Genomic DNA, 27,837 nt, shown 5'->3' with positions numbered 1-27,837 from the left:
GGCTCAGCCAGCTGAGTGTCCGTCTTTGACTCAGGTCATGATCTCACGGTCCGTGAGTTCAAGCCCTGTGTCAGGCTCTGTGCTGTCAGCTCAGAGCCTGCAGCCTGTTTCAGGTTCTGTGTCTCCCTCTCTCTCTGCCCCTCCCCCGCTCATGCTCTGTCTCTCTCTCAAAAATAAACAAACATTCAAAAAAAATTTTTTTAAGAGATTAGTTCTTAATATACAGTACACTGGTTGAAATTTCAAATTTTAAATCTCAATTCAAATGACATTAAATAGAAATTGACTTTTGATTCCTATAGTTTTCACACAACGTTTATGGGTTTGACTGTGAACACTGTAAAGCAGCTATATCCACATCTTTTAGAACACCATTTCTGCTACTTCTTTTAAAGGCTGACAGGCTCCCAAATTTTTCCAGCAAAGGGGCGTGTGTGTGTGTGTGTGTGTGTGTGTGTGTGTGTGTACTTGTGTATCTATTATATGTAGGTTACTGTAAATCTATCTGAATTAGGGCAATTCTCCTGGTAGCCAAAATTAACTCAGGAGACAACTTTAAATAGATAAGTTCTAGGACAGCTGTGTGACATAATTAGCAACAAAATAGCTTAAAACTGTAATTTTATTAGCTATTAAAATAAAAAATGAAAGACTTACAACAATGCTTTGCTGTGATAAGTGTCTTACAAATTCTTCAAACATTAAGTTCTCTCATTACAGTAATTTTAACCTGTTTGATGGGTTTTCCATCTAGTACTTAAATGTATCTAGGAGATACATAAAACTCCTTCTGAAAACAGTACTAAAGGGATAAGTCATTAAAAGTCAATTTGGTTATTAAATTTTCTTCAAGGACTTTATTTGCTACTAGTTAAGCTCATCATTCACTATCCTACACAAATAAAAACACCAATTAAAGGCAAGTGATGAGAAGAGAGAGAACAGGTCGTTTATTTTCAGTAACCAGACCTTCTGCACCAATCACAGGGGCCAAATGACCCGAGGGTGGGTGAATCTCCACAGTAATACAGCCTTCAAAAGATAATCCTATTCACATTCCCAATAGCACAGATAGGACAATTTAATTTCTTTAACAGGAGACAATCATTTGCACAGTATCATAATAAATAAATATTTCTGTACTAAGACACATCTTATGAGAGAAACAATTCAGAAAAAAGTGTGTGGCTCTCACAAGCATTAATCTAATCAGCTGGGAAAGATCTTCCTGGCTGAGGTACTCTTTCTAGAAAAAACAATCACTGGAAATCATTTCAAAGGCTAGGGTCTTTAAAAATCAGGGGGAAAAGTACAGAGAATAATTTTATTTTTCTAATTTTATTCTAAAATACAAACACGACTATCATTATATCAGCATAACTCCATGATGTATTTTTGTCTCCAAATTCCTAATATAATGTCATAAATATTAAATTTGAAAACTGCTGACATTTGATCAAAACTAACACACAAAGAAAAAAATTAAATCGTCAGTTACATGAAATAAGCAATTACCAAGTACTGGGCTTTTGAATTACAAAGCTTACAAAACAGTTCTATAATTACCAAAATCTCAAGGCCAAAAAAGACACTAGACATTTTCAAAAACAAAGATATTTTGAAACAGAACACTAGCTTAAATCATACGAAACAACTTGGACAAGATTCTGATACAAAAATTGCAACTGAGATGAAGTTGAAAGAATAATTTGAATTCAGTCCAGTTAAGCCACATTGCCACCGAAAACCTATTTCCTTTTCTAAATGAAACAAGTTATCTCAAAACTTTTAAGCACTGAAATGGCCTGAATTTCCTTTATTTGTCCACGGACTGTAAGAAAATATTCTTACATAGCAACAAAACATGATAGAAAAGAAAAATAAATCTGTGAGTACCTTCTTTATCGCAGAGTACATCAAATACATTCAGGCTCTTTTCTAGAATTCTAGAAGTTCAGGTGAATTGCTTTACTCAAACTAAGTCACACCACAAAGGAGGAGGAAAAAAAATTTTCCACTTTCAATGGAAATATCCATCAATTTCTGAAAAAGTGAATTAAAAAAGTACACAGCATTCCAGATCAAAGCATCAGTGCCTTGATTAAGTGCCTTAATTTTCACAAGAAAATTTAACCTAAGGTTTCATTATTCCAGTTATATGGTTCTGTGCCATCCTTGCAAAGTCAGTATTTTGAGTTTTTAAAACATTTCCTTTCCTAGAGAACAATTACAATGGACTTCAGGTAGTCTGTTGGCAAAGAATGAGAAATGTCAGAATCTGTCCAAGTGTTAACCAGTATTAGAAGGAGGAGAGGTTTAACAGTTACAGTTGGATACACGAAAACAATTTTTAGGTCCCAAGTTCACTACCATAATTTACCTTAAATTAACAAAAAGCCATGATTAATAAAATCTGTTCACTTTGTATCAGCAGTTCTAACATGGTCACAGAAAGGTCAAATCTTGGGGGGCACACACCCTACTTAGTGCCCCAGCCTGGCTCCCAGATGTCAGGTCAGGTGCACCATCTACTTTAACAGGTTCTGCAGCATGGCCGTCGCATACGTGGGCCTCGCCTGTTTGCTCTCAATTGCATTCTGGAGGTACTGGATACCTCCGCAGCGTTCCCAAATTTCTTCAAACTGTCTTGGCAAAATCTCAGCACCACGCTTTCGAGTCAGGCCTGTCTCTTCAAGATTCAGCTCACACATCTCCATGTCATCCTTCCCTGCGCAGGTGAGACATCAGAGAATTAAGCATGTATCTCTTTAGAGGCGCTTATTATAGACTTTATACCTGAAAGAGTTACCAATTCTCACAGAATTGAGAACTTTTAAAACTTTGTTTTCTTCCTCTAAGACAGAAATCTCCTTAATAAGTTCACCAGAAACAAGTTAAATTTGTCTTCCACCAAGGACCCTTTCAGAAAGTACTAACACTGCAGTTGATCAAACACGTTATCAACCTTAATAAAAATGCTACATTTCTTTAAACAATTATAAATCAACTGATATAATTAAATACCAATGATAAGGCTCTAAGGACACAGACAAGTTTCTATGTGTTCTACGAGGACATAATTAATCCAAACAATTTCACATCATAAATTAATCCTCAAGTAACTGGAAGTCTAATTTAACTGCAAAACTCCATCCCTCAGTCCTGAAATTTAATGGATTATTAATATTGTATATTAGGCTGTTTCCTTCAGAGGGTTTATAATCCTTTTTCCACGTGACTCACACACACCAGCCACAAGCAGGATGGGCGGCTTGTCAGGATGGAGTTCCATCTGCCGGGCAATCCACGGGCCATCAAAGTGCGCGTACCACCAGCCTTTTTTCTTATTCTGCGGGTCTTTGTACTGGTCGGCAGGGCGGATGAATGGGATGCGGAAGAAGCGCTGCTGTCGGTTCATTTCGATCTCCTGCTGCCTGGCAGGAAGCTGAGACGCTGGGTTCTGCTGAGCTATTACAAAGAACAAGCAAGGGAAGTTACACCAGCAGCCCAGGGGATAACGCAAACAGCCTTTACTCCTAAAATGCACCACACATTTTGTAAGAGAAGAAGAGGGGTTCCTAATAGTAAATCTAAAACACATGTAAATATCAATTACTTAGAAGTGAATAAAACGTAGAGTGTGATCTCTTAGAATTTTCTTTCCCTAAAGATGTTGCTTAACATCGCAAGTACACATATACACACACACCACTCCCCCTCACCCCCGCCGTAACACCAACAACAAACAAGCCCCAGCAGATTCCCACAAACGTCTGTATCAGTAACCTAAAATAAGAAAAGCAAACCAGTATTATTTGCTAGGATTTACAATTTTCCTCCAAAGAGTTCAAAGCTGAAGGCCACAGAATAACTTTCATGAGACTATCCATGATAAAACAAATGAATGGTAATTTCACAAACGTGAAGAATTATAGATACCTGTCAATCTAATTACCATTTCCTCAGAAAAGTGGAAGACAAAAGTTTGCTCTTTTGCCAACTGATTTTGGGATTTAAACTGACCAGAACAGATATTTTACTACTGCCACTACTAGACAACTTCATGACAACAACAAAAAAACTGCAACAGTTAAGCATGAACTTTCCTGAAATCCTCTTTCTCTTGGGATAAAATCCACTGAAATAAGTGGGAAGTATATAATATTTGGTTTTGTCATAAAAAAAAAAAAAAGAAAAAGAGAAAGAAAAACCTTGCTTTTCTGCTAGTACTGGACCCGGCACTCATATCAATTTTTTCCCCTTCCTCAATTTTCATTACAAAACAGTTAGGTTTTTATTTTATCTACGAATACAAACACTTCCCTGGGCAATAATTTTGCAGTTTCAGCAGCATAATTTCAGAAAGTCTGTTTAATATGCTTTTTACTCACAACTTTAAAAGTAGACCAACCGTTTACTGCAGCTCAATTAAGAACCTCACTGAAATGCTTAAGTATGTCAATGAAAAATTATAGAATATATGTAAGTCAAGAAGGCCACATGGCTTTTGTAAGAATTTCCAAATACTGAAAGGATGAAAACACTCTTATTCTACTTTTAACACCAATAGCAAAGGCTTTATAGCAACTTAATTTATTTCTGTGCAAACCAGAGAAAGCAAAAAGCAGTTAGCAAAGCTGCACATGCCTAGGAAAGAATGACACCAAAGCCCAGTTTTGTTAGTGACTTTAAAGAGACACACCGCCTGCAGCATGTTCGTAGACATGAGTTCATTTACTCTTTGTTCCTCCAAACTACTTACAGTTTAGTGTTTCCATTTTAACTTTAAAAAATTTCCTACTTTGCAGAAAATATACTAACCCCAAATTAAGAAATTTTAAAAGCATAAGAAAAAAAAACTTTCCCTCCATCCTAAGCAGTAACAGAATACCGAACTGACAGGAAACTTACTAGGATACTGATGGCCACTTGTTAAATTAACCTTTTTTCTTTTAAAATAACAGCCTCCTGTACCTTAATATATTGGGTAAAATTTAGAAATCCAAGGGAAAGTCTTTGATAGTTTCTTTTTTTTAAACTAATGTTGAGAACTGAACATTGCATTAAGGAAGCCTTAATTTCCACAAATATTCATCTGAATAAGTACAAAGATACGGATGTTAAAAGTCTGAAACTAGGGGCACCTGGGTGGCTCAGTTGGTTAAGCACCCAACTCTTGATTTCAGCTCAGGTCATGACCCTGCAATTCGTGGAATTGAGCCCCAAGCTGGGTTCTGCATCACAGAGCTTGCTTGGGTCTCTCTCTCTGCCCCTCCCACACTCTCTCTTTGTCAAAATAAACATTTGTTAGTTTGAAACTAATAAACGACTTTTTTTCACATCCAATTGTGTCACCTTTAAAGTATGAAATGTTTTAAATGTGGCCCTATAAATTACAAGAAGCACTTAAAAAAAAATCAGGTCCAACAAGTTGGCAAACAAATATGGCATTATATCCAAATTATTATTGCTCAACTGACTGCAAAAAAAAATTTACTGTATGCTAAGATGACTCAAAGCTTCTAAATTATCAAAAACATGCATCACAGGACACTATACAAGTCACGGAATAATCTCCTTCTTCTCTTAGGGGGCATCCTATTAAACCTGTATAGATTATCACACAAATTCAGATGTCTTTGGAGTGAAATGTTGATACCCTAACAGTGTTCGAAACCAGCACCTAAAGTTAGTCTTAATTCTAAAATATCAGCTGCTTATTGAGTTTTGCTACAATAAGAACTGTGCATATTCACAGCTTAAAGTGCTATTTTTTTAAAAGGAAACAATTTCATAAAACAACAGATTAATTTTGTTCTGCATATGTATTTTGGAGTGATCCAAATGAAAGCATAATCTCAAATTAAATATCTTAGTATGGCCAAACCAACATTAATGTAGTACAACTCCACTTAAAATTGTAGCAAAACAAAGTTTAATAGAAGTTAGTACTTTATAAAGTATTTTTAACCCATCTTCCAGTTAGCTCATAAGTTACAACCCATTGACTTACGTGAATTGTTCAAAAATGGTGCAAAATCTGTGAATAAATATTTTACATTGAAGAAAACATAAAAGTGGCAAAACTGTTAAATGAGCATTCTTCTCATTTATAAAGCCTTCCCATCAATCAAGGAGGTGACTAATAAATAAATATCCTATCCACAGCCAAATATTCTCATAATTACCTACAAGTATATGCTCCTTTCTGATTTTTTTTTAAAAAAGCTATTTTGATAATATTTTAGGAAATTCTGCTTGATGAACATATAAAGAGGATCTAAATTCAAAAATATATGTATTTCATTTGTAATTTTGGGATACAGTAATATTCAAACAAAAATCCAACATGATGACTCAATAACAGATATTATAGTACCTTCAAAGCATTACTAGAATTTTTGTAGAAATAAAAAACTTCTAAATTCATCAAAAAAATATATGCCTTAGAGAAAAAGCACTGCCATGTTCATACACACTCAGTATGTTCTAATTTCTTTCAATTCCCTCAATCTTAAACTCATGCAATTTTTATTTTAGTAACTACGAAATAAAACTACTCTCCAAAGTCACTGTCTTAAGCAACTAAATACTGTAAATCATTACCGGGTAATTTGCCACTGCCCTAAGAATTATTTCTGGAAATCTCTTTCCATAGTAAATGTGATGAGAATGTGCTCACCCAGTACAGCATATAGGAGGAGGGTTTGATTCTCTCTACTCCCAGTTACAAGACTTTACTATGATCTGTCAAGTATTATTCTTAGGTAACAGCTACTTATATTTTTGTTAATCATAAGTTGTCACTTTATTTTCTCAAATTAAGGAATTCTTATCCTTGTAAATATTAAACTACAGAGTAGTTCCTTTTAAAGGTTTATTACCTACCCCTCTAGGAAACTACCTAGGTGCAGAATTTTCTCAACTGAGCTGTTAGAAGTATCATAGTACACCTCACCTCCTTTTAACTGTACTCCTGTGTCAGAATGTATTTTACATGGGAAAAAAATAAAGAAAACAATAACTACTTTCAGAGCAGAAGTTACATTTTATCCTTAAAATGTCCCATAACCAAAGGCTACATACATGTGGAGTGTGTGTTCACATAAAATTCCATAAATTTGTTCATATACCTACATGGGACTCTTGGGAAATTTTCTTAATCTACTCTTTTGTTCTTCCAAATAGTATTATTATGAATGGAAACAGTGTAGGAACATACTCAGTAAGGTGTGTTCACACAAGGTAAGCCATGTATCATTTGCCCCTTTGGGGGTAAAGCTGGATGAGTACAGTACCAAAGTTTGGTTTAAAACTATAAGAAATATTTGTGTGTTCATTAAAAATATATGTGCCCTATATTACAACATTACTTTTCTTGTTTTAAGAAGTGCAATCATTCAAATGTATACATTTTGGGGGAAAAAAAAACATAATAAACACCTATCAGCTAAAGGCCATAATTAGAACATGACAGCTAAAAAGGTTATACCTAAACGGAATAGCCTATTCACATTTTTAGAAAACAAAGGAAACTGTGGTTAGAAACTTGTTACAGTAAACAGGTAATGGAATCATCCTGATATATTCAAATCCCAGAGATAAATCTCTAAGTTAGAGAAGAGAGTGGTGGTCACAAGAATATAATTGTGTAGAAGGCCTTCAAACTGCCAGTTCTTAGTTCTGGGTTCTCTCTCTTTGCCCTTCCAGAGCATTATATTCTGACTGATGACCACCACCACCACTCCCACCCCCCGCCCCCACCAAGCAATCACTAGCACTTACATCTAATTAACAATTACTTCCTTTACTCAATCTATTCTTTGCAACAACTTGGAAATACTAAAATTGTACCACTTAATTGACGTTAATCAAACATTGCTTTCTTTTATTTACTTGGAAGATAGTGAGGAAGGCAAAATATAACTAACTGAGAGTTCATTTTCTAAGCCAACTTGGGTCATGCATTGTGAAACTATACTGTCAAGTATTGGGAATGATACTTTTTAAATAAAGACATTAAACATGGAAACTCTTTGCATTTCCACATATAATCGTTCTGCATGTGTATATACATATATGTGAAAAAATACATATTTACAACATTACTGCACAACTACTTCAGAATAGACAAGAATATTCTTACCTCCAGAGTTTACTTAACAAGTAAATTCAAATACTTCTCAATAAATATGACTTTAAAGACATATTAATAGAAATAATGCTATGAAAGATAAGCCACCGTGGTTGTGTTAGGCTCAGTGATTCACAGCTGCACGGTACAAGAAAATCTGTATTATACATTTTACCCAAATGTCTTATGTATAGTTACATATATTTATATATAGATACTCTGGAGCATTTAAAAGTACAGATTTGTTTTTACCATAATCAGTAACAGACTTTGGAGCACGTTGCTCTGTTTCAGTGTTTCTCTTCTTATTCTTGGATTTCCAAGCATGATACACTTTTAGTCTTCTGTGAAATTCTTCTCTGCAAGCTGCCAGGAGCTCAATATCTATGGATTATATAGAAAAAGCACCCCCCCACCAAAAAAGGAATTAGCATCCTAATCTAGTTGTCTAACATAATTATTCTGTGGCATAAACTTATATATATTTACACATATAATAAAACACATTTTTTGTTTTTAAATAGTACAAAATCAAAAGTAAGCATATTATTGATAAAGATGAGCATTTTACAGTAATATTATCTTTTACATTTACAGAGCCTTTTCTTATGCATTATTACTATACCATTTGTTCTACGTAAGAACGCTGGGCTAAATAAATAAGTCTTTTATGAGTGAACCTGAATCAGAGAGGTGAAGTCACTTGTCCAAAGTCAGAGTCACTGTGCTCAAATGCAAGGTGTATTTAAATGCAACAGATTTTTTATGTTTGTAATTATGCAGACAAAGTCAGTGAGGAGGGAGAAAACATAACAAGTTCTGTACGCTTATGGCACCTGAGTTCATAGGCATAGCATCCTAAACTCAAACAGTGTGATTTAAACAAGAACACAATTATGTAGAATCATATGGATATAGTATTTTACTGCTTTGTTGGAAGAAAAATAGCTTTAAAAACAAAGCACTGCATTGCCATTTTTTACTTTGCATATGTAGGTCAAGACTCTGATATATAGGTATTTAAGTATTATGAATACCATCAGAAGGGTCAGTCATTAATACAGACCAAATCATAATTTCTCTCTGTTTTCCCTCTTAGACCTATATAAGAGACAGGCAAAATGAATTTAACATAAAGTCTTTCTTTGTGAGTAAACTAGATCACTATTTCAAGGTGAGAATAACAAAGAGAATGGTTTATGTTAGTTTATATGCCAAAAAAGAAAAAAATTTGCTCCAGTCTAAGTATTTCTTTTTTACCTGTTAGCCATGGAGCTTCCCAATTTTTCATCTTCTCCATACACTTACCACAAGAAGTATTGATGGTATCACGTAGTTCTGCATATTTCCATTTACTGAGATCGTATTTCTTGGTACCAGCAGCTGCCTTGGTGGCTTGTACAGCAGGACCTCTGTAATTATTATATATTTTTACATGTTTAAAATAGAAGCACAAAGGACATGTTGACTAAAGGGGCAAGAAGGTGAATCTAAGTCTGAGAACTGGAAATAACTACTAAAAAACCATATATTTTTGTATCTTTAACAGGTGAGATTAAGAATGGTATACTACAGGGGCGCCTGGGTGGCTCAGTTGGTTAAGCATCCAACTTTGGCTCAGGTCATGATCTCACAGTTTGTGAGTTCGAGCCCCGTGTCAGGCTCTGTGCTGATAGCTTGGATTCTGTGCCTTCTTCTCTCTCTGCTCCTCCCCAACTTGTACTCTGTCTCTCTGTGTCTCTCAAAAAATAAATAAATGTAAAAAAAATTTTTTTGTTTAAAGAATGGTATACTACAGGATTCCTACGTAAATTAAAATCTTCCAGTGTGCCATTTAATAGCTATATTATGTTTTCAATCAGAACTTCTGATTCTAAAACTCTGGTACCATGGACCTATCCCAGACTTCAGTTTAAATATTCCAACTAATGGATAAGTGGACACTTAATGTTAAAAACTACATTTATATATATATTCCTCAAAATCAGAAAGAAAATCCTCTTGATTTCCTAAAAATCATTAGAAGTACATTAATGGTTTATGAGCCATAAAGGCGCACAGTACAATCACCCACAGACTACCAGAAGCTACAGGCGGCCAAGTCCCAACAAAAGCTACTGGCTCAGAACCTCCCTGGGCATGTGGTTGATGCAGGTCCATACGTGAGTAGCCAAACTGCAACCCACTGCCATTAGTTGTGAAAGATGGGCTAAAAGAGCTGCTTGGAGTCTGGAAACCCCTGTGTTAAAGAACACTTAGAAAAGTTCTCTAAGGGGCGCCTGGGTGGCTCAGTCGGTTAAGTGTCCGACTTCGGCTCAGGTCATGATCTCACGGTCCATGGGTTCGAGCCCCACATCGGGCTCTGGGCTGATGGCTCAGAGCCTGGGGCCTGCTTCCGATTCTGTGTCTCTCTCTCTCTGCCCCTCCCCCGTTCATGCTCTGTCTCTGTCTCAAAAATAAATAAACATTAAAAAAAATAAAAAAAAAAGTTCTCTAAGAAGATAAAACCACACCCTCATATTCAGCAAGTAATATGACAACTAGTAAATTATGGAGGCAGCCCAAGTATCCATCGATATATGAATGGACAAAGAAGATATGGTACGTACACACACACACACACACACACACACACAGACACACACACACACACTCTGGAAAATTATTCAGCCATAAAAAAGAATGAAATCTTGGCATTTGCAACAATATGGTTGGATCTAGAGAGTATAATGCTAAGTGAAATAAGTCAGAGAAAGACAAATACCATATGATCTCACTCATATTTGGAACTGAAGATACAAATGAGCAAAGTGGAAAAAGAGGCAAACCAAGAAACAGACTTTTAACTACACAGAACTGATGGTTAACCGAGTGGTGGGGTGGGGGTTGGATGAAATAAGGGATGGGGATTAAAGAGTACACTTACCATGATGAAGAAAAAGAAAAATCAGTAGCCAAGACTGAGAGCAGTGAGATAAAGACTATGCCCAATGTCCCCACACTGCTAGTAAATGGTAGCACCTGGGATTGAAACCCAGATTGCTCTGACTCTAAAAGTCCTAGTCTTAGTCCTGACTCTACCTTCTTTTATTTGCTTTATTCCTTCTACAAACATTAATGAGCACCCACTTAGGCCAACCCTTCACGCTAGGACCTGCTGACATAGACCTGTGTAAATTAAAAAAAAAAATTAATTAAAGGAAGAGATTTTGTTTTAATTCATGAGGCATAACAGAGATTTCAAAGGGCACAAATATAGTAGGAACATTGGTAAGAGGGAGGGAGGAAGGAAGGAAGAGAGAGAAAGAGAGAGAGAGAAGAGAAAGAGAGAGAGAGAGAGAGAGAAAGAAAGAAAGAAAGAAAGAAAAGAAAAGAAAAGAAAGAAAGAAAGAAAAAGAAAGAGGAAAAGAAAGAAAATATATATATATATAAAGATAAAATAAATTAAAAAATAAAATGGGATAAATTCAACTTTTTCATAGCAGTGCTACTCAGGGCTTACAACTTGTTTCTATATACATAACTTGAAATAACTATTCAGAAAACTTGGAAACTTCTTTTCTGTTAACAATAAACATTACTTTTCAGCAAAATATGACACCTGTCACACAGCAGACACTTAGAATAAGCTATAAGTAAGATCAATGTAACAAAGGAAGAATTTAAACACATCACATTTCAAGACATAAAAAAAAAAAGATGGCACAAATATGAAAAGAACTAAATTTTAAAGAACTAAAATATTGCTTCTCAGGTATCACACAGAAATTTCACCTTTATCATTTCCTCTTTCCACATAAGAGGAAAATATCTCCTCTTAAAGAGGGATGATCAAGGTAGGATACCTGAAAATGAGGTCATATTTTCTCATTATTTTACATTCTGAAAGATAACTGCAATCTTGGCAGTCAAGACACTACCACTTAATGAGAAATGATATTTGAAAATATATATACTTCTTCCTGAAATAAAGTAAATTATTCCTTTAATATTAAGCTTAACAATGAAATAAATAAGGCACTTTTGCCTCTTTAAATGGCCTCTTTATTCTTTCATTGTAGAGAATAAAAAATAGCACACTTCACTCTATGTACTTAATAACTGTTAGACATGATGATTGTTAGTAACATATAAGCCTGGCTAAAGAAGAATATGTGGCCAGTTCTCTCATTTTTACGGTTCAAACCTGTTTTACATTTATTGCAGAATCTATCCTTTTCATAAGCTGTGTGACTGGCAATTTTCCATGCAGTTTTTTCTTCTTAATTGCTTTGCTCAAAAAGAGCCAGCTGCGTGTCAGCAAGGTCTCTCTATTACCCTCAGCAATAAATTAAGCTTTAACATTGTTCAAATATTCTTTTTACTCTTCTATATCTCTAAGCCACCATTCAGTAAACTAACAAAAAAAAATTCTCTTTTCTTCCTAGGTCTTCTAAGAGTCTTTTCGAGGAGAGCAGCTGAAAATTATTATGGGTTTTTGTTAATTTCTTTTGAAAAAGAGTGAATTTACATAATGTAGTTTTATAGATTGTCAGAATACCCATGAGGTGTCAATATACATAAGGCATATTTTGATACTTAAAAAAATAACACTGAATTCAAATTATTATTGCTTAAAATATGGTTTAATATTACTACCTTTTCGTTCATATTATGTCAAACAAAAATACATCTGCTAAAAAACATATTCAGCATCCCAAGTACATGAACGAAATGCATTTAAATGCTTTCCCCCATCTCTGGAATTACTAAAATAGTAAAGTAAAGGTGGAGTTTACTGCTTATTTAGGTTTGTTACAAAGACAATCATAAAAATGATATGCTAGAGTAGTAGCAAAACTGACTTCCGATTTTTAAAAATATATTAATTTTAACACTTTCAATTAACTCTGTAACTTCAAAACTGACAGTTAAAACGTTACCTGTTTATATCCTCTTATAAAGGACCAGATCCTGCTGGGAAGTCATATTCTCTGGTGGCTCAATTTTTACATCAGTGGTTTTTAAACCATGTGCTATGGTGAAAAGACTCTCACACTCTTTCTCTACTTTCCCTTCAAGGAGGCACAGAGATTCCCACCAGGGAAGGGACAGGGGCTGTGGGGCAGCACCACCTCCATGGAGAGTTTCAAAACTTTCATTCCGTTTGAGAGGAAAGGTTCCTCTACCGAGACTGAAGTGGTGAGGGCCAGTGACAAACTGGGCAGTACTACCAACAAGGAACAGTCCCATCCAAAATGGCAACCGTTTCCCCACTGAGTATCACCGATTTAGAAGAACCCTGGTTTTTAGCTTTTTCTGTTAGGGTGGCATCAGGGTGAAGTGACATTTCTTGTACAGAAAATTTGCAAGGAAGAACAGACTATTCATGTAACAGGTTCCGGTCCAAATAATGAAGAGTGATTTAAAAATGTGACTTTGAGGTGACACTCATTTCCCCCAAATTCCACTGCACTAACCTATTCAGATATTCTGACATTTCTTTCGCCATCTGTTCCCTATAAGAAAAATGACAATACAACATAGTTTTATAAAGACAACTATATAAATTACCTAAAAGATCTAAAAGTATAATTTAAAATGTATGTTTTAACAGGATTATTGATTTAACCATTCACTATCATTTTACTTTGTAAAAGTCTATAATATACTTTTCAAGATGGCATATAACCATAAAATACAGCAAAATTTTTGTTTAAATACAGTTAAAGTTGTCTGAACTCCATTTTTGCAGTAGGAACTTTCAGATAAAATCTCATGAGAGCCAGGCTTTATGTATGGAATGTAATTAGCATGTTCTAAATGCACACAAGAAACTTGGCAGGATATAGATTCTACACAAGGGTTTTTACACTGGGGTTGCTTAGTAAATATTAATTAGACAAGGCATAACAGTGGTAAACGAAGCTGATCTATTTTATGGTGTCAGAGTTTAAACTTTGATATATTCTAAACTCTAAAATTCTAAATCAAAGCAAGCTTTAAAAAAATAAAAGAATTCAAATGCACCAAGTGCTTGTTAAATTAAACACCAGAAGTATTCTGACTTTCCAAGGATAAACATTTCCTGAAGGCAAAACTTATTTTTCTTTTATTCCTCAGGGAAGTATAACTTTTCTCAATATTTGTTTAATTCTGTGAAATGGGATAGATGTTTCATTGTGTTCATCAACAATTCATTAATTTCATTATTTTATTTTCCTATTTGTTTTTCTTTCTTCCTTCATAATCATTTTCTCATGGCTAATTCTATTCATCAGACTCTGGCAGCCTCAAAATCTTACACATCAACAAAAATCATAAGAAAAGAAAATGGTTATGTTTGCATCAGGGTGCAGTTTCCTGGATGCCTATCAGGAGCTCTGACCCTGATTTAAAGGAGTAAAGGACCTTTGTAATTCTTTCTTTGTAATGAACATTAGGGGCTGACAGGAGGACTATCCAAGCAAGCACAGTCAGAGAAAAAGTAATCTTTCAAAACTGATGATCAAGGATAATAAATACAAAGTAATAAACAGAAATATGTATTAAATTATATATTGAGCAATTCACTTATCAATCTCCATTCAGGCTAGTCAGAATTTTCTAACTTTCAAACTCAGCAAGATTTTAATAAATATTTTTAATTCTATTATCACCCTACCTCAAGGTTTCTATCTTAGCATCCAAGAGCATCTCTGTTTCTACCATCTCTTTCTCCTAAACTTTCCTCCATTTCTTTTGCCACAGCAGGTTTTTTAAGGGAATTCATGGTCTTTCTAAGCTCGTTACCATGTGGCCTGTTGATGATATACAGATTTCTCCATATGCCCCAACACTACCCTGGATGGCAATCTCTACTGATTCAGCATCTCACCTGACCCTATATTACTGCTCTAGGAGTTGCACCAAAGAGACTAGACAGCAATGGTTCCTGCACCCAGGTGCTTTTTTCCTTCTAATTTTCCCAAACTATATGCAAACAGTCACCTTACACACTGGTTGCGGGGCTTATTTAATTCCAGCTCAAACGGTAACTATAAAGCTGTTGTCCTAATGGAGGGAAATAGCACCCAGAGATGTTTTCAAAATTTTTGGTGCCCTGTGGTATCAATGCTGTGGTGAAAGTATACTGCTGGCATCTGAGGAGGTGAAGGGCCAGGGGTGCCAAATGTCCAGCACAAGGAACAACTGCCCAGTGTCCCATGTGACATTGGCATGTCCACCGGACAGAGGTGAAACTCACATATACACAAACATACAGGGTTTTTTTTTCCCATGGTTTTAATATTCACAGAATTTTTCCAGAAATGCAACTACTGTATGGAAAGGAGACAACTCAACTCTGTTCAGAACTTTACAAAGTCCTGTTCAAAATTTTATGGCACCGACAGAACATTCCTTTATCAATTTGCATTTGTAGCTGTCGCATTTATGGTGATGCTATGTATGAATAAAAATATCTGGAGTATTTGATTGTCCCAGTTGTGAGCAAGCATGTTCATATTAAAATATATATAGTATATATAAAATATAAGCAAAAAATAACAAAAATTTACTCCGATGAGGAAACTATTTCTCCTAAAAAGTAACCACAACTTGTTAAAAAAAAAAAAAAAAAAAAAAAGGTTGTATGACTAAATCAAATTTTGAAAAGAGAAATGACATACGGTGTCATTTTGGGTCTTGCTCCACTGCTTCTGTGAAAAATAATGTATTTTAGTTAATGTCAAAACCAATTCCAAATTGTGAAAATCTAGATTGTGCCAAATTTGTTTCAATGACTTTACTGATTAAAAAAAAAAAGCAAAAACCTGTTACCTTTATTTAATCTGAGATCACTCAAAATTTTAATGTTTAAAATTTTCATTAAAAATTATGAGAAAAGCATATTAAAGGCATTCAATGAAAATTAAAGAGCAAATATATTACATCTAGATTAGAAAATTCATAGAGTGTGAAGTGTGCTTGTTTTTTTACAGAATGTGAATATTATTTCATAATTTTAGGTAATGTGAAATCATCACTTTGCATCAAGGATCATATGTGTGATTAATTGATTAAGATCATATTTTACAACATATTATGTAGAAAACAATTCTTACTTAGAAGTTACTGGATAGGAATCCAACCTGGAAAAGTAACTTGGAATTGTTTAATGCAACAGAATCCATTTGCATATATTTTTAATGCACCACAGAACCCAAGAATGACATATTCATACTATATATGAAGAACAGTATTACTTGAAGAATTCTTACTTGTAAATTTGTCAGAAATAATTCAGTGCTAACAAAGGTGAAATAAACATTCAAAAACATTTACTTGTAGCCCATGGAGTACAATGAAATTATCAAACATGGAAAATATGTATAGGACATCATCCATAATGAAGTGCTAATGCTTGTAGTACAGAGTATAAAATAACCAGGAGGTTCTGAAGGGAAGGAGCTCATGAGGACATGAGGGTCAGGAAAAGCTTTCCTGGAAAAGAGCTTAAAGGGGCATTCCAGAGGAGGGGACACCAACCCAGAAACTGTCTCACAGGAAAACTAAAACTAACTCTTTTGCCATTCAAGTCATAACTGCTTGAATATGTCCCAATTACTTAGTAGTGGTCCCATTACATAGCTAATTCTGCTTAACATAAACCACAGGTAACTTATCATTTATGTTAAAGGTCCTGAATGATCCACTCTTTCTCTGAGACCACTCACCCTTGGAAGAAGTGCACCTTTTTAAAAAAATTTTTTTTGAGTTTTTAAATTATTTTTGAGAGAGAGAGAGAGAGAGAGAGAGAGAAAGCATGTGTGCACAAGCAGGGGAGTGGCAGAAAGAGAAGGAGAGGGAGAATCCCAAGAAGAAGCTTGGGAATCCCAAGCCGACGTGGAGCTCAAACTCACAGTGAAATCATGACCTGAGGCAAAATCAAGAGTCAGAAGCCTAACCAACAGAGCCACCCAGGCACCTTAAGAAATGCACCTTTCTGCAGATGAGAAGGAGTCCACTTATGAGCCAGTATCTTATACATATTATATGGAATGGAACTGGATATAGTTTAATGTTTTGAAGGCTTAAACATAAAGCTTGGCCATGAATACCAATACTGACTGCAATAATGAGTATTAGAAACGAACTTCAGCTGTAATGAAGCCAGCTCGGTCAACTGCAGTACCTCCTCACACACAGAGAGGGCAGCTATAGGAGCTTGGTTCATAGGAGCTTGGCCCAGCTACTACTCAGTTACACTCAAAGGCTCTCAGCCATTCCAACATAACACAGGTGCAAGGAAGAGAAGAGCAGCTGAGCTGAGTCTGCAGTTTTAAGAGCCACAGCCCGGGAAAATATTTTAATTATGGTGAAATGTTAGTAAAGAGCTCAAATACTGGACTCAAATCCAAGAGCTTAATAATTACTATAATACTTTGTGTGACAGGCCCGTTCAGTTTATTTAAATATAATATACTTTCAAATACAGTTCAGACCCCAGAGCTCTCCCAAAACTATCACTTAGTAGAAAAAGCACGAAGGTGACAACATACTCTTTTCCATCCTTTTGTTTTAGCTAAATAAAATCTAATCACTGCCTCTCCATTCCTACCAAGTTTTTCCTTTCACAAGGACATAGCGACATCTAGTGGTTGGTTGCATTTTAATTACTATTTTTCATCAACAGTACTCCGACATTCTGAAAAGCACGGTTACATAAATCTATGTGCCTCTCAATATTATACAACATATATATCTACATACAGGGGAACCCCACAAACTAGCTATGCTCTGATTTTATAAGCAAATAATCAAATTACTGAATGTTTCTACATTCTAAATTTTTTTTTAATGAAAAAAGACCTTCCTGCAACTTTTAATAAGAACATCCATACTTCTCCACACTCCAATAAAATTCAGTACTTAGAGATAATTTGGAAAACTGGGGAGCCAATACATTTCAATATCATAAATATTCCTTCTTGGAAAGGGAAATCTATTGAGAAACATGATGTGTGTGTAAAATTTTTCCTCATTGTAAATGTTAGGGTGTATATTAAATAAAAATTTGTATTAGAAAAATAATAAATCCCAACCTCAAATACATTAAACTGGATTATAATATATTCACTGATTTCTGTGCCAGTATTTAATGGCAGGTACCTAGAAATTAGATGTTTACTTTTTATACAATATTCCTTGACAATTTCAGAGTAAAAGTTGAGATGTTTCATGAACTGAAGTATCAGTTTTATTTTTCAATAGTTTAACAATTTGATGCAATCATCTGTCTCATTTGCTTGGGTATAAAAGTAGATACAAGTAATTTTAAAATGATTTTACTTAAAACAGATCAGGACCTAAAGAATATGACTGCCCTGGTCCCTTCATGCTGAAATAAGCAGCAGAGATGGAAAGAAAGCAGGGTGCTACACCCCACCCCGCAGCCCAGTACCTCCGGAGCACCAGGTCAGCCTGGGCCTCGTCGCTGATGAGCTCAGCTTCGCTCTGGGCGATCCTCAGGGCCAGCTCCCGGTCGCGGCGCTCCTGCTCCAGAACCGCCTGCTGCTGAGATTCCTCTTCCCGCTGTCGGGCCAGCTGCTCCTCCACTTCAGCCTGCCAAGGGCAGAAAGCTATCTCACCAAGTTCTCTCCACATGTTTACTTGACCATTTCCATTACTACTTAAAACTGCTCCACACAATTCCTTACTACAGGATACATATTGTTTAACCAGAAGTCTCTCAAGGCTCCATTCTCTTCTATGTTACAATTAATGCTTCCTCTCTTTCCCAAATCCAAAAGAAGGTAAACGAACCACAGTTCTGCCATTCTATCACCATGAGTATCCCAAATACCACATGAGAATCCTGGGTATCACATTAACGCCAAGACCTCGACAGATGTCAAGAATTTAAAGTGCTGGTTGTGCTCAGGATGAATTATGAAAGCCAAGACAAACAGAAACTCAAATATATGATCAACCATTCTCAGACATGGGCCTTTTAAAAAATGGGGGTGGAGAGAATATCTTAATCCTAATCTACTGATACTAGTATCTACAAAGTTTTAAAATTATAATTATGTTGTAAGTGAATATTCATTGTATTGAATATTCATTGTATTGTATTGTATGTATTGTATTCATTGTATTGAATATTCATTGTATATAAAGTGTAATAACAATAACAACAAACTAGTATTTACTGAACTGCGCACTTAGGTTCTAGGTGCTTTAACAGGGGCACCTGGGTGGTTCCGTAGGTTGATTTTGGCTCAGGTCATTATCTCATGGTTTGTGAATTCAAGGCCTACATCAGGCTCTGTGCTGGGAACGCAGAGACTGCTTGGGATTTTCCCTCTCTCCCCTCTCTCTCAAAATAAATAAACTTAAAAAAAAAAATTCTTTAACATGTGTCAACTCATTTAATGCTCACAACTATCATTTATCCCTATTCCACAAAGAAAAAACTATAGCCCATAGTCACTCATGGTGATGTGTTCAATGTCACCGTATCTGTCAACGACAGAGTCTGGATTTGAACTCACTTCCCTAGTTCCAAAGTTCCTTCCCATAACCACTTCAGAAAATGCCTTCTGTCTCTGGGGTAAACCAATGACAGCTTATCTAGCAAATCAAGGTTTTGTTTTCAACTTCTTTTGTTTTATAATTTTGTAGATTCTCTTTTGATAGAAATTCAGTCTGATTATCTAATAAATACATACCTGAATACGTTTTTCATCATCTTCCCTTTTCTTTCTCTCTTCTTCTTCTTGTTTTCTCTTTGCTTCCATCTCAAGTTTCCTATGAAAAAATAGAAAACTCCTCAAAAATTTGTTGAAGAAATCCATCAGAAGGCAATTTAACTATTAATAAACAAAGGTTACAAAATAAGAACTCAAATTAACCTCTTGGCCTTATGCATTATTAGCTTTGAAAATAATAAAATCTAACTCTACTGACAGTAATTTTTCTGAAATAAACAAAAAAATACAATTATATTCTATAACCTTTAAATCTGTATATTAACTTTGTTATAAACCCTAGTTACAACGTCCTGATAACACGTCTCCCTCTCCTGCTTCTCCAACTAAACAACTCTTAACACTTCTTCTGTCTGCCCTATGGTGGCAACCTTCCAAAAAGTTATCAGTTTTAAAACTGCAGAAAAGTAGAAGTGCTTTTTTATTGTTTATAAAATAACAACAATCCTAGCTCTAAAAAGAAGTTAAGAAATCCTCAGGTGTAAGAGTCTAACCAAAACTCAGATTATAATTAAAATTATTTTATGTTATTATTGTAAAATGAACTTGTGTTTTCTATTTTAAAACTTATTCTAAAATTAGTTTTAAAATAAGAACATAATGTTTTAAAGTAAGAATATTCATTAACCAATATTAACACCAAAAATTTACTATTCTGTTAGCTTCCAATTCAAAACAGTAATATAAATTCCTTACATCCGCCTTTCCTCCTCTTCCTTTCTTCGACGTTGTTCATCTTCCTCACGTCTTTTTCTTTCTTTTTCCATTTCTTCTTGAATACGCCTCAGCCGTTCTGCTTCCTCTTCCTGCTGTTTTTTTTTCTGTAATGCGCTGAGGAGTTCCTCTGAGCTTTTAACTAGTGCATCATATTCTCTCTGTATTTGTTCCCTTGTCATCATAGTGGACTTAAGAACAAAATAATAAACACGTACTTAAAAAAATTAGCTCTTCTATTGCACAATGTGAATATACTGAATGCTACTGAATTACACATTTAAAAATGGTTATGATGGTTATGTTAAAAATGGATTGGTTAATATTACATGCTTTTAACACAAGAAAAAAAATTATATATATATACACACAAATACAGCAAACACTGGAAAAGTTGGTAAGCAGTAAGGCCATTCTCTTTGTTATACTACTGGTACACTAATGTTCAAAAATATTTTAAGTTATCTCTGCAGACAAATACTTGAGTCTATTTCCTATTAATCAAGTAATAAAATATCTAAGGGTGTACTGTAGACAAAGTAACATTACTATAGTTGAAAATTATGTTTTAAGGAATGATTTGTTAATTTTGCTTTTGTTTACTCTTCTTTTTCAATAGATGTCTTTTATTTTTTTTCTATTAAGTATAATTTATTGTCAAATTGGTTTCCATACAACAACCAGTGCTCATCCCAACAGGTGCCCTCCTCAATGCGCATCACCCACTTTCCCCTCCCTCCCACCTCCCATCAGCCCTGTTTGTTCTCAGTATTGAAGAATCTCTTATGCTTTGCCTCCCTCCCTCTCTGTAACTTTCTTTTTCCCCTTCCCCTTCCCCATGGTCTTCTGTTAAGTTTCTCAGGATCCACATATAAGTGAAAACATATGGCATCTGTCTTTCTCTGCCTGACTTATTTCACTTAGTATAATACCCTCCAGTTCCATCCACGTTGCTACAAAAGGCCATATTTCATTCTTTCTCATTACCAAGTAGTATTCCATTGTATATATAAACCACATCTTCTTTATCCATTCATCAGTTGATGGACATTTAGGCTCTTTCCATAATTTGGCTATTGTTGAAAGTGCTGCTATCAACATTGGGGTACAAGTGCCCCTATGCATCAGCACTCCTGTATCCCCTGGGTAAATTCCTAGCAGTGCTATTTCTGGGTCATAGGGTAGATCTATTTTTAATTTTTTGAGGAACCTCCACACTGTTTTCCAGAGCGGCTGCACCAGTTTGCATTCCCACCAACAGTACAAGAGGGTTCCCATTTCTCCACATCCTCTCCAGCATCTATCGACTCCTGAGTTGTGCATTTTAGCCGCTCTGACCAGCGTGAGGTGGTATCTCAGTGTGGTTTTGATTTGTTTACTATTCTTTAATAAGTAAAGGGAATTGTACCAAGGGAATATTTAAGAAATTATTAAATACACCCAAAATTGTTGGATGATTTTCCTAAGTGAACTTCCAAAAATTGCAGCTGGGTTGATGTTCATTGAGATAAAACCACATACAGAGAAACGGCTACTGACAGATTTGTAAAATCAGTTAAGTTTATCCAAAGCATTTTCATTCTTCTCTTGAGCTCCTTTCTCCATTCTCCCTCCAAGATTTGCCACTGTCTACTTAAAATATCTGCAGAAAATATGTGCTTGCTTTAAGATATTATAGCCTGCATCAATACACTGACTTATGGATAAGAAAAACATTAAGACCCTAAAATATAACAGAATAGGCTTGAAGAAACAGATGTACTATAATTAACAAGCAAGCATATAGAAAACATTTTCAATCCCTCTGGTACTTAAATAAATGAAAATCAATACAAAAAAAGAGGCCCCATTTTTTTTTTCTCTAAAAAAACTTGGGGGAAAATTAATTGCTAAGTTTAAAACACTTAAGTAGTTCATGATATAGCCTATATAAAGATAATGTAATGACAGGGACAAGGCATATAACATAACAATAAGGGCACAAAATCAAATTGTGAGAACTTTACAAGCATATGTGCCTCTAAAAAACGCCTGGAAGGTGACTGACTATCCAACAGTGTAACAGTTGAATGTGTTACTGTCTGGGGTTAAGGGTTTTTTGGTGGTTTTCTCCACATTTTCCATAATATTACATTACTTTTATAATTTGAAAATTAGTTTCTGAAGGTAAAAAACATGAAACAAATTAAAATAATTTGCATTAATCCTCTCTCAGTGATGATTACTCAAAAGCTTACCAACAGAGTATAGTATTTTAATTACTATTTGGGAGGGGGCTTTCCTAACAAAAGATGAAATTGCATAAAAACTGTCTTATTTTTTCGCTGTAAAAATTTTCAAACATAGAACAATACAATGGTCATCACTTGCCATCACTGAGACTCAACATGTGTAACGTTTTGTATCTTTAAAAAAAGGACACCTTTCTATACAATTCAATATGAACCACAAAGTATATTAAATTGTTTAAAAAGTCAGTCATTTGGATCAAAATTCCATACCTTAATTTTGGCCATTAAAGCATCAATAGAAATTTCAAGGTCCTTGACCTGTTTATTCACCTCTGGTTTTCCATCTTTCAATGCATTTACTACTTCATTAAATTTATCGAGTCGTTTTTTCAGTGTGCCGACCTTAACCAGTCCATCGATGCTGTAAACATAATACTTCATCAAGGTTTAATTTCACCACTCAATGCCATGCATAGATTTTTCATCTTAATAAAATGCCAAATAAACATCTTGCTATAAATAGGGTATTTCACTTCTGTTTTCATATTGTCTAGGATTCTCTTTTTTAGATCTCTTGTTGAAAGTAAAAAAGAAATAAATATGGGTGTGAATGACACTGATGCCTGTTAGTATTTTTAGCCTTCTTTATTTACATGAAAAATTTCAGAATTCAAATTATAGAAGAAGTTAGAAGAGTTATCTAATCACTTTGATGAGATTTAAGGATTAACAGTTATACAGGCCTCTAAGTTTAAAAAGTCTAAATAAGACTCAAATAAAAAGACTAAATAAAAAGACTAAACAGTGAGACAATATAATTCCTATACATAATCTTGAGAATTATGGTGACAACATTAATGTTTTTAAAAACAATGCCAAAAAAATAAAAAAATAATAAAAACAATGCCAATTTGTCATTTATCAAGAAACTCAAGCCACTAAAATAATTAGAATAAAAGAGCTTCTTTTAGCCATTTATTTCAACCTTTTACAGTATTTTCATTTTTGTAAGCTACTTCAAATCCTTTTGTAGAATAAGGCAAGTAATTAAATAATGAAATAATTAGTTAATTAATTTCAAATACATAATATAAAATAACAGATTAATACATCTTTTTACAAAGAACACTAGTAAGGAGAAAACTCTGTAAGTATCCAAACTGCTCTTCATTGACCTTATAGCCATTTTATATTAGGGTAAATAGGTTTAATAGGGTTCTTTAGGCACTATTTTTTTTAATGTTTATTTTTATTTTTGAATGAGAGAGAGTGAGAGAGAGAGAGTGAGTGGAAGAGGGGCAGAGAGAGAGGGAGACACAGAATCTGAAGCAGGCTCCAGGCTCTGATCTGTCAGCAACAGAGCCCGATGCGAGGCTCAAACTCACAAACCGCAAGATCATGACCTGAGCTGAAGTCGGACATTTAACAGACTGAGCCACCCAGATGCCCCTATATTTTTTATTTCAAATTTTTATTTAAATTCTAGTTAGTTAACATACATGGTAAAACTGGTTTCAGGTGTAGAATTCATCACTCACATGTAACACCAAGTGCTCATCCTAACAAGGCACTATTCATCTTACCGAGGTTTGTGTCTCCTTTTGCAAAGCCACATTCTAATAGTTTTTTGCATTTTAATGCAGGCTTCAGCTCGATATTTTATTTTGTTTTTCACTACATATGAGAGGAAAATACAATGACAGAAAATTATTCAGTTTAAATCAGGCATATAATATTCTTAAAAACCACTCATTTCCACACAGCAATTTTCAGGAAAAATGAAATCTTGACAAACACATTAGACCAGACATCAAAATCGGGAAGTTTAATATTTCTGTAATTCCTTACACTTCTTAAAACAAAAAGTACATAATGTATGTGGCTAGGTTTACACCTTAAATATACTATTTCCTTATTATGTCACACTATTGCTTCCCAAACTGTCCTAGGCAATACTGGTCTATTAAATGTTAACAGGTATGTCTTGAAAGAAGGACTCACTTGTCAAATAAATTTACAAAAAGCTATATGCTATACCTCCTTCAGGAGATGCATTGTGAACATACAAAGTAAAGCCTCTGAGAGCCCTACAGTAAAGAAACCTGTTTAACTTCAGTTACCCAGAACATCTTACACTAATCTGACCTTTGAACCTTTTTTTCAGAGCTTCCCTATTAACATCCTTCAAAGATTCTGTCTGGTTACCAACTTCACCACTGCAGAACACAGTCCACAAACAACTGGTATAGCATAGATAATTTACATACAATGTATTTTCCATCATAATGCAACTATAAAGCTGAAAGCCTTGAACCATAGTGACAAATGTGTCTATATTTTACTTGGAAACTATGGGAAAAAGAGCTTTTGTCATCTTTTTTATTATAGTTGTCTTTTTATCTATATGCACAATTGTCTAACAAAAAAACCTCAATAATAATCCTTGTTTGCAGATTTCCTTTCCATTGAGTCAAAGGAATTTTATTTTTTTTTTAATAAAGTACACCTTACTGAATCCTTTTTGTGTGCCTAGCACTGGTGAGTAGGGAGAAGGGAGGGGCAGCTGTAAATTTAATCAAGTTACTGACAATAATTCTATACAATTAAATATTTGCCATAAACCCTCAGGTAACCCAAAAACATTCTGCCCCTAACCCTTGTTTTAGACACAAATAGTTACTATGACCTAGCAGACACACACGAAGTAGCAGCTCAGTCCAGTGTGTCAGAGAGAACAGGGTCTGAATGAGCAGTGGCAGGAGAAGAGGTTTGGAAAGGGAAGCTGAAACCCGGTTTCACAGGGTCTTGAAAGACATTCTAAGACTTTGCCCTACATCAAAGGAAAGCCTTAATAAAAGACATTCTAAGACTTTGCCCTGTATTAAAGGAAAGCCTTAATAAAAGGCTTTAGTTTAGAGAGGAACTCTAGGAAGAGAACTCCTGGGAAGCCAAGGAAACTCGGTTTGGGAGCTACTGAAGCTAACATGTGAGTGGGGAAGTGGGGCTCCACTAAGTCCCTGGCAATAAAGAGGAAAGAATGTACAGCACTTGGAGGAAGAATCAATAGGATGTGTTCACTGGCAAGATTTCAGGGACAAAAAGGGAGAGACACCATTACAATCTTGAAATTTCTGGTGTGTATACCGGTGAAGCCATGCAGGTGGAAAGAGAAAAGTTCTGGCTTAAGTCTGAGAGACTGGGGGGGTCAGGTAGGGGGAGCGGGAGGAATCAAGACTGAGTTCTGTTTCTGTTTTGTTTAGGACACGGTGAAATTAATTTTCCCATAACACATTTGGATAAAGAAGATAAATATCACACATAAAAAATATTTTTTTTAAAAGTCCACAAATAATAATTTACCATGTATATAGTACACACCAAGTGTTACGTACAGCCTGAATAAGTAACGTGGTCCCTGTGGCCCGTCACTCACCACTCAGACTTTATAACATTCCACAAACCGACTCATTTCCAAAGTAATTACAGATCTTGGTATGATAGGAAACACCTACGTTTGATGACTGAGAGGGAGCACCACTGAACTTTCTTCCAGCGACTGCAGACAAGCCAGTGATTGACTCTTTTAACCAGTTCTGCTAAATGGTCAGGGTCAGACTTCATAATCTGATCAAATTCTGCAAACTAGGAAATAAAATAATTTAGCAGCAGTATCAAAAGAAAATGTGTTTGAACACAAAGAGAGATACAAAATACTAGAAGTCAAAGCTAGTATCTAACTTTCTAGAAATTATCACAATCCAATAACAGACCCAAGTCTCAAGAGAGTACAGAGCAAATTCAAACATATCCAGTTGTATTTTGCTGCCTTCCTCTTCCATCAGCACCCTTTTCCGGAGGGGTAATCAGGGCTTACTCATTGCTAGTTAGCAAATTTAACAATAAAAGTAGAAAAAATCTTAAATGACAAGTACAGACGATTGGCAAAAAGGTTTTACTGAGAAAAGAGTGAAATTAAGGGCTGTTTCTGAACTGGCTCATCCACATACTCTGATATCTGTATACAGCTTCTGATAAGTGAAGGTCAGCTATATAATGTCAGGTACCACTATACTGTGCTCACTCTCCCAACTTCCATCCCTATTTTGGTCAGATATAAAAATTGCTACTAAGAGACAGACAACACAAATAAAACAGCCATGAGGTTACTAAAAAATAAAATCCATTATTTCCATAATTTACCACCAAATTATAAAATGATTTCTATCCTTTATTAAATATCTCACTATAATATATTGAGGATGTCACACACCTATCAATAAATGGCTTCTTATAATCAAAATTAAGTTAAAGGTAACACAACAAGATTAAAGATCTTTGAACTCTTGCCTTGTGCTTTCAACATATGTTTCTAATTAATTTTTCTGGGGGCAAAATAAGACCAAGTGTTTTCTCAGGCTACTAATTCTAAAATTATTACTAAAGCCCTGAAATAAGAGAAATGTCGAGCTTATGATAAATATGTATGATTATATAGCTAAGCCAACTATGAATATACATTTTTAATTTTTTTCTTTTATAAGAAATGTTATGGGTTCTCTGCAGTAAAAATATTCAAAATGGAAATGCATACATTGGTAATGCATTACATAGGTTTTTATCTCATGCTCAAAAATGTGAAATCAGATTTATTACTATCATTAATCTAGTCTTCAAGGCACTAGAGATATTTATTAATGACACTGCTAAGTCAAACAAATATGGTTGGCTATTATATAATAAGAGTTGTGTTTAAAATTATGAGGATGCAATTATTCACTCAATATTAATGAAGTCAGGAATGGTGAAAATGTTATGAACAGATTGTGAATAACATTTAGGTATTTGTTTTGTACACACGTTATGAAATATTCTATAACTCAGTCTTATAACCTAGTACAAGAATCTATAAATACAAAAACTATGGGTTAGCCTAAAATTATGTCACCTACAAAAGTATTTACACATTCATTCATTCTAAGATTTGAAAGAAGTTGGTACAAACCTCAGTCCAATTTCCTGTACCTTA

At 34.8% G+C, this 27,837-nt stretch overlaps 1 protein-coding gene across 13 annotated transcripts in view; it reads right to left on the bottom strand.

Annotated features, from left to right (window-relative positions):
* Nucleotides 1–604: 604 nt before the first annotated feature.
* MYO6 (myosin VI) overlaps nucleotides 605–27,837 on the bottom strand; it is a 152,054-nt gene continuing 124,821 nt past the window's right edge. Inside the window, exons 23-36 of one of the 13 annotated variants that reach the window (XM_030315862.2) lie at nucleotides 26,324–26,453; nucleotides 24,395–24,485; nucleotides 23,082–23,232; nucleotides 20,563–20,771; nucleotides 19,828–19,906; nucleotides 18,558–18,718; nucleotides 16,219–16,245; nucleotides 15,784–15,813; nucleotides 13,594–13,632; nucleotides 9,443–9,546; nucleotides 8,387–8,518; nucleotides 6,014–6,040; nucleotides 3,244–3,468; nucleotides 605–2,728 (exon numbers count right to left, since the gene is read on the bottom strand). In XM_030315862.2, coding sequence (XP_030171722.1) covers nucleotides 2,529–2,728; nucleotides 3,244–3,468; nucleotides 6,014–6,040; nucleotides 8,387–8,518; nucleotides 9,443–9,546; nucleotides 13,594–13,632; nucleotides 15,784–15,813; nucleotides 16,219–16,245; nucleotides 18,558–18,718; nucleotides 19,828–19,906; nucleotides 20,563–20,771; nucleotides 23,082–23,232; nucleotides 24,395–24,485; nucleotides 26,324–26,453 — 1,605 coding nt within the window. In that variant the 3' untranslated portion in view covers nucleotides 605–2,528. The remainder of the gene's footprint in view (nucleotides 2,729–3,243; nucleotides 3,469–6,013; nucleotides 6,041–8,386; nucleotides 8,519–9,442; nucleotides 9,547–13,593; nucleotides 13,633–15,783; nucleotides 15,814–16,218; nucleotides 16,246–18,557; nucleotides 18,719–19,827; nucleotides 19,907–20,562; nucleotides 20,772–23,081; nucleotides 23,233–24,394; nucleotides 24,486–26,323; nucleotides 26,454–27,837) is intronic. The other 12 variants (XM_030315864.2, XM_030315863.2, XM_030315865.2 and 9 more) reach the window with 12 other exon arrangements.

The sequence above is a fragment of the Lynx canadensis genome, chromosome B2 (assembly GCF_007474595.2).
Source record: "Lynx canadensis isolate LIC74 chromosome B2, mLynCan4.pri.v2, whole genome shotgun sequence".
In the NCBI taxonomy this organism is placed as follows: domain Eukaryota; kingdom Metazoa; phylum Chordata; class Mammalia; order Carnivora; family Felidae; genus Lynx; species Lynx canadensis.
The sequence above is the reverse complement of the archived record's forward strand: the minus strand, read 5'-3'. Positions and strand labels throughout refer to the sequence as shown.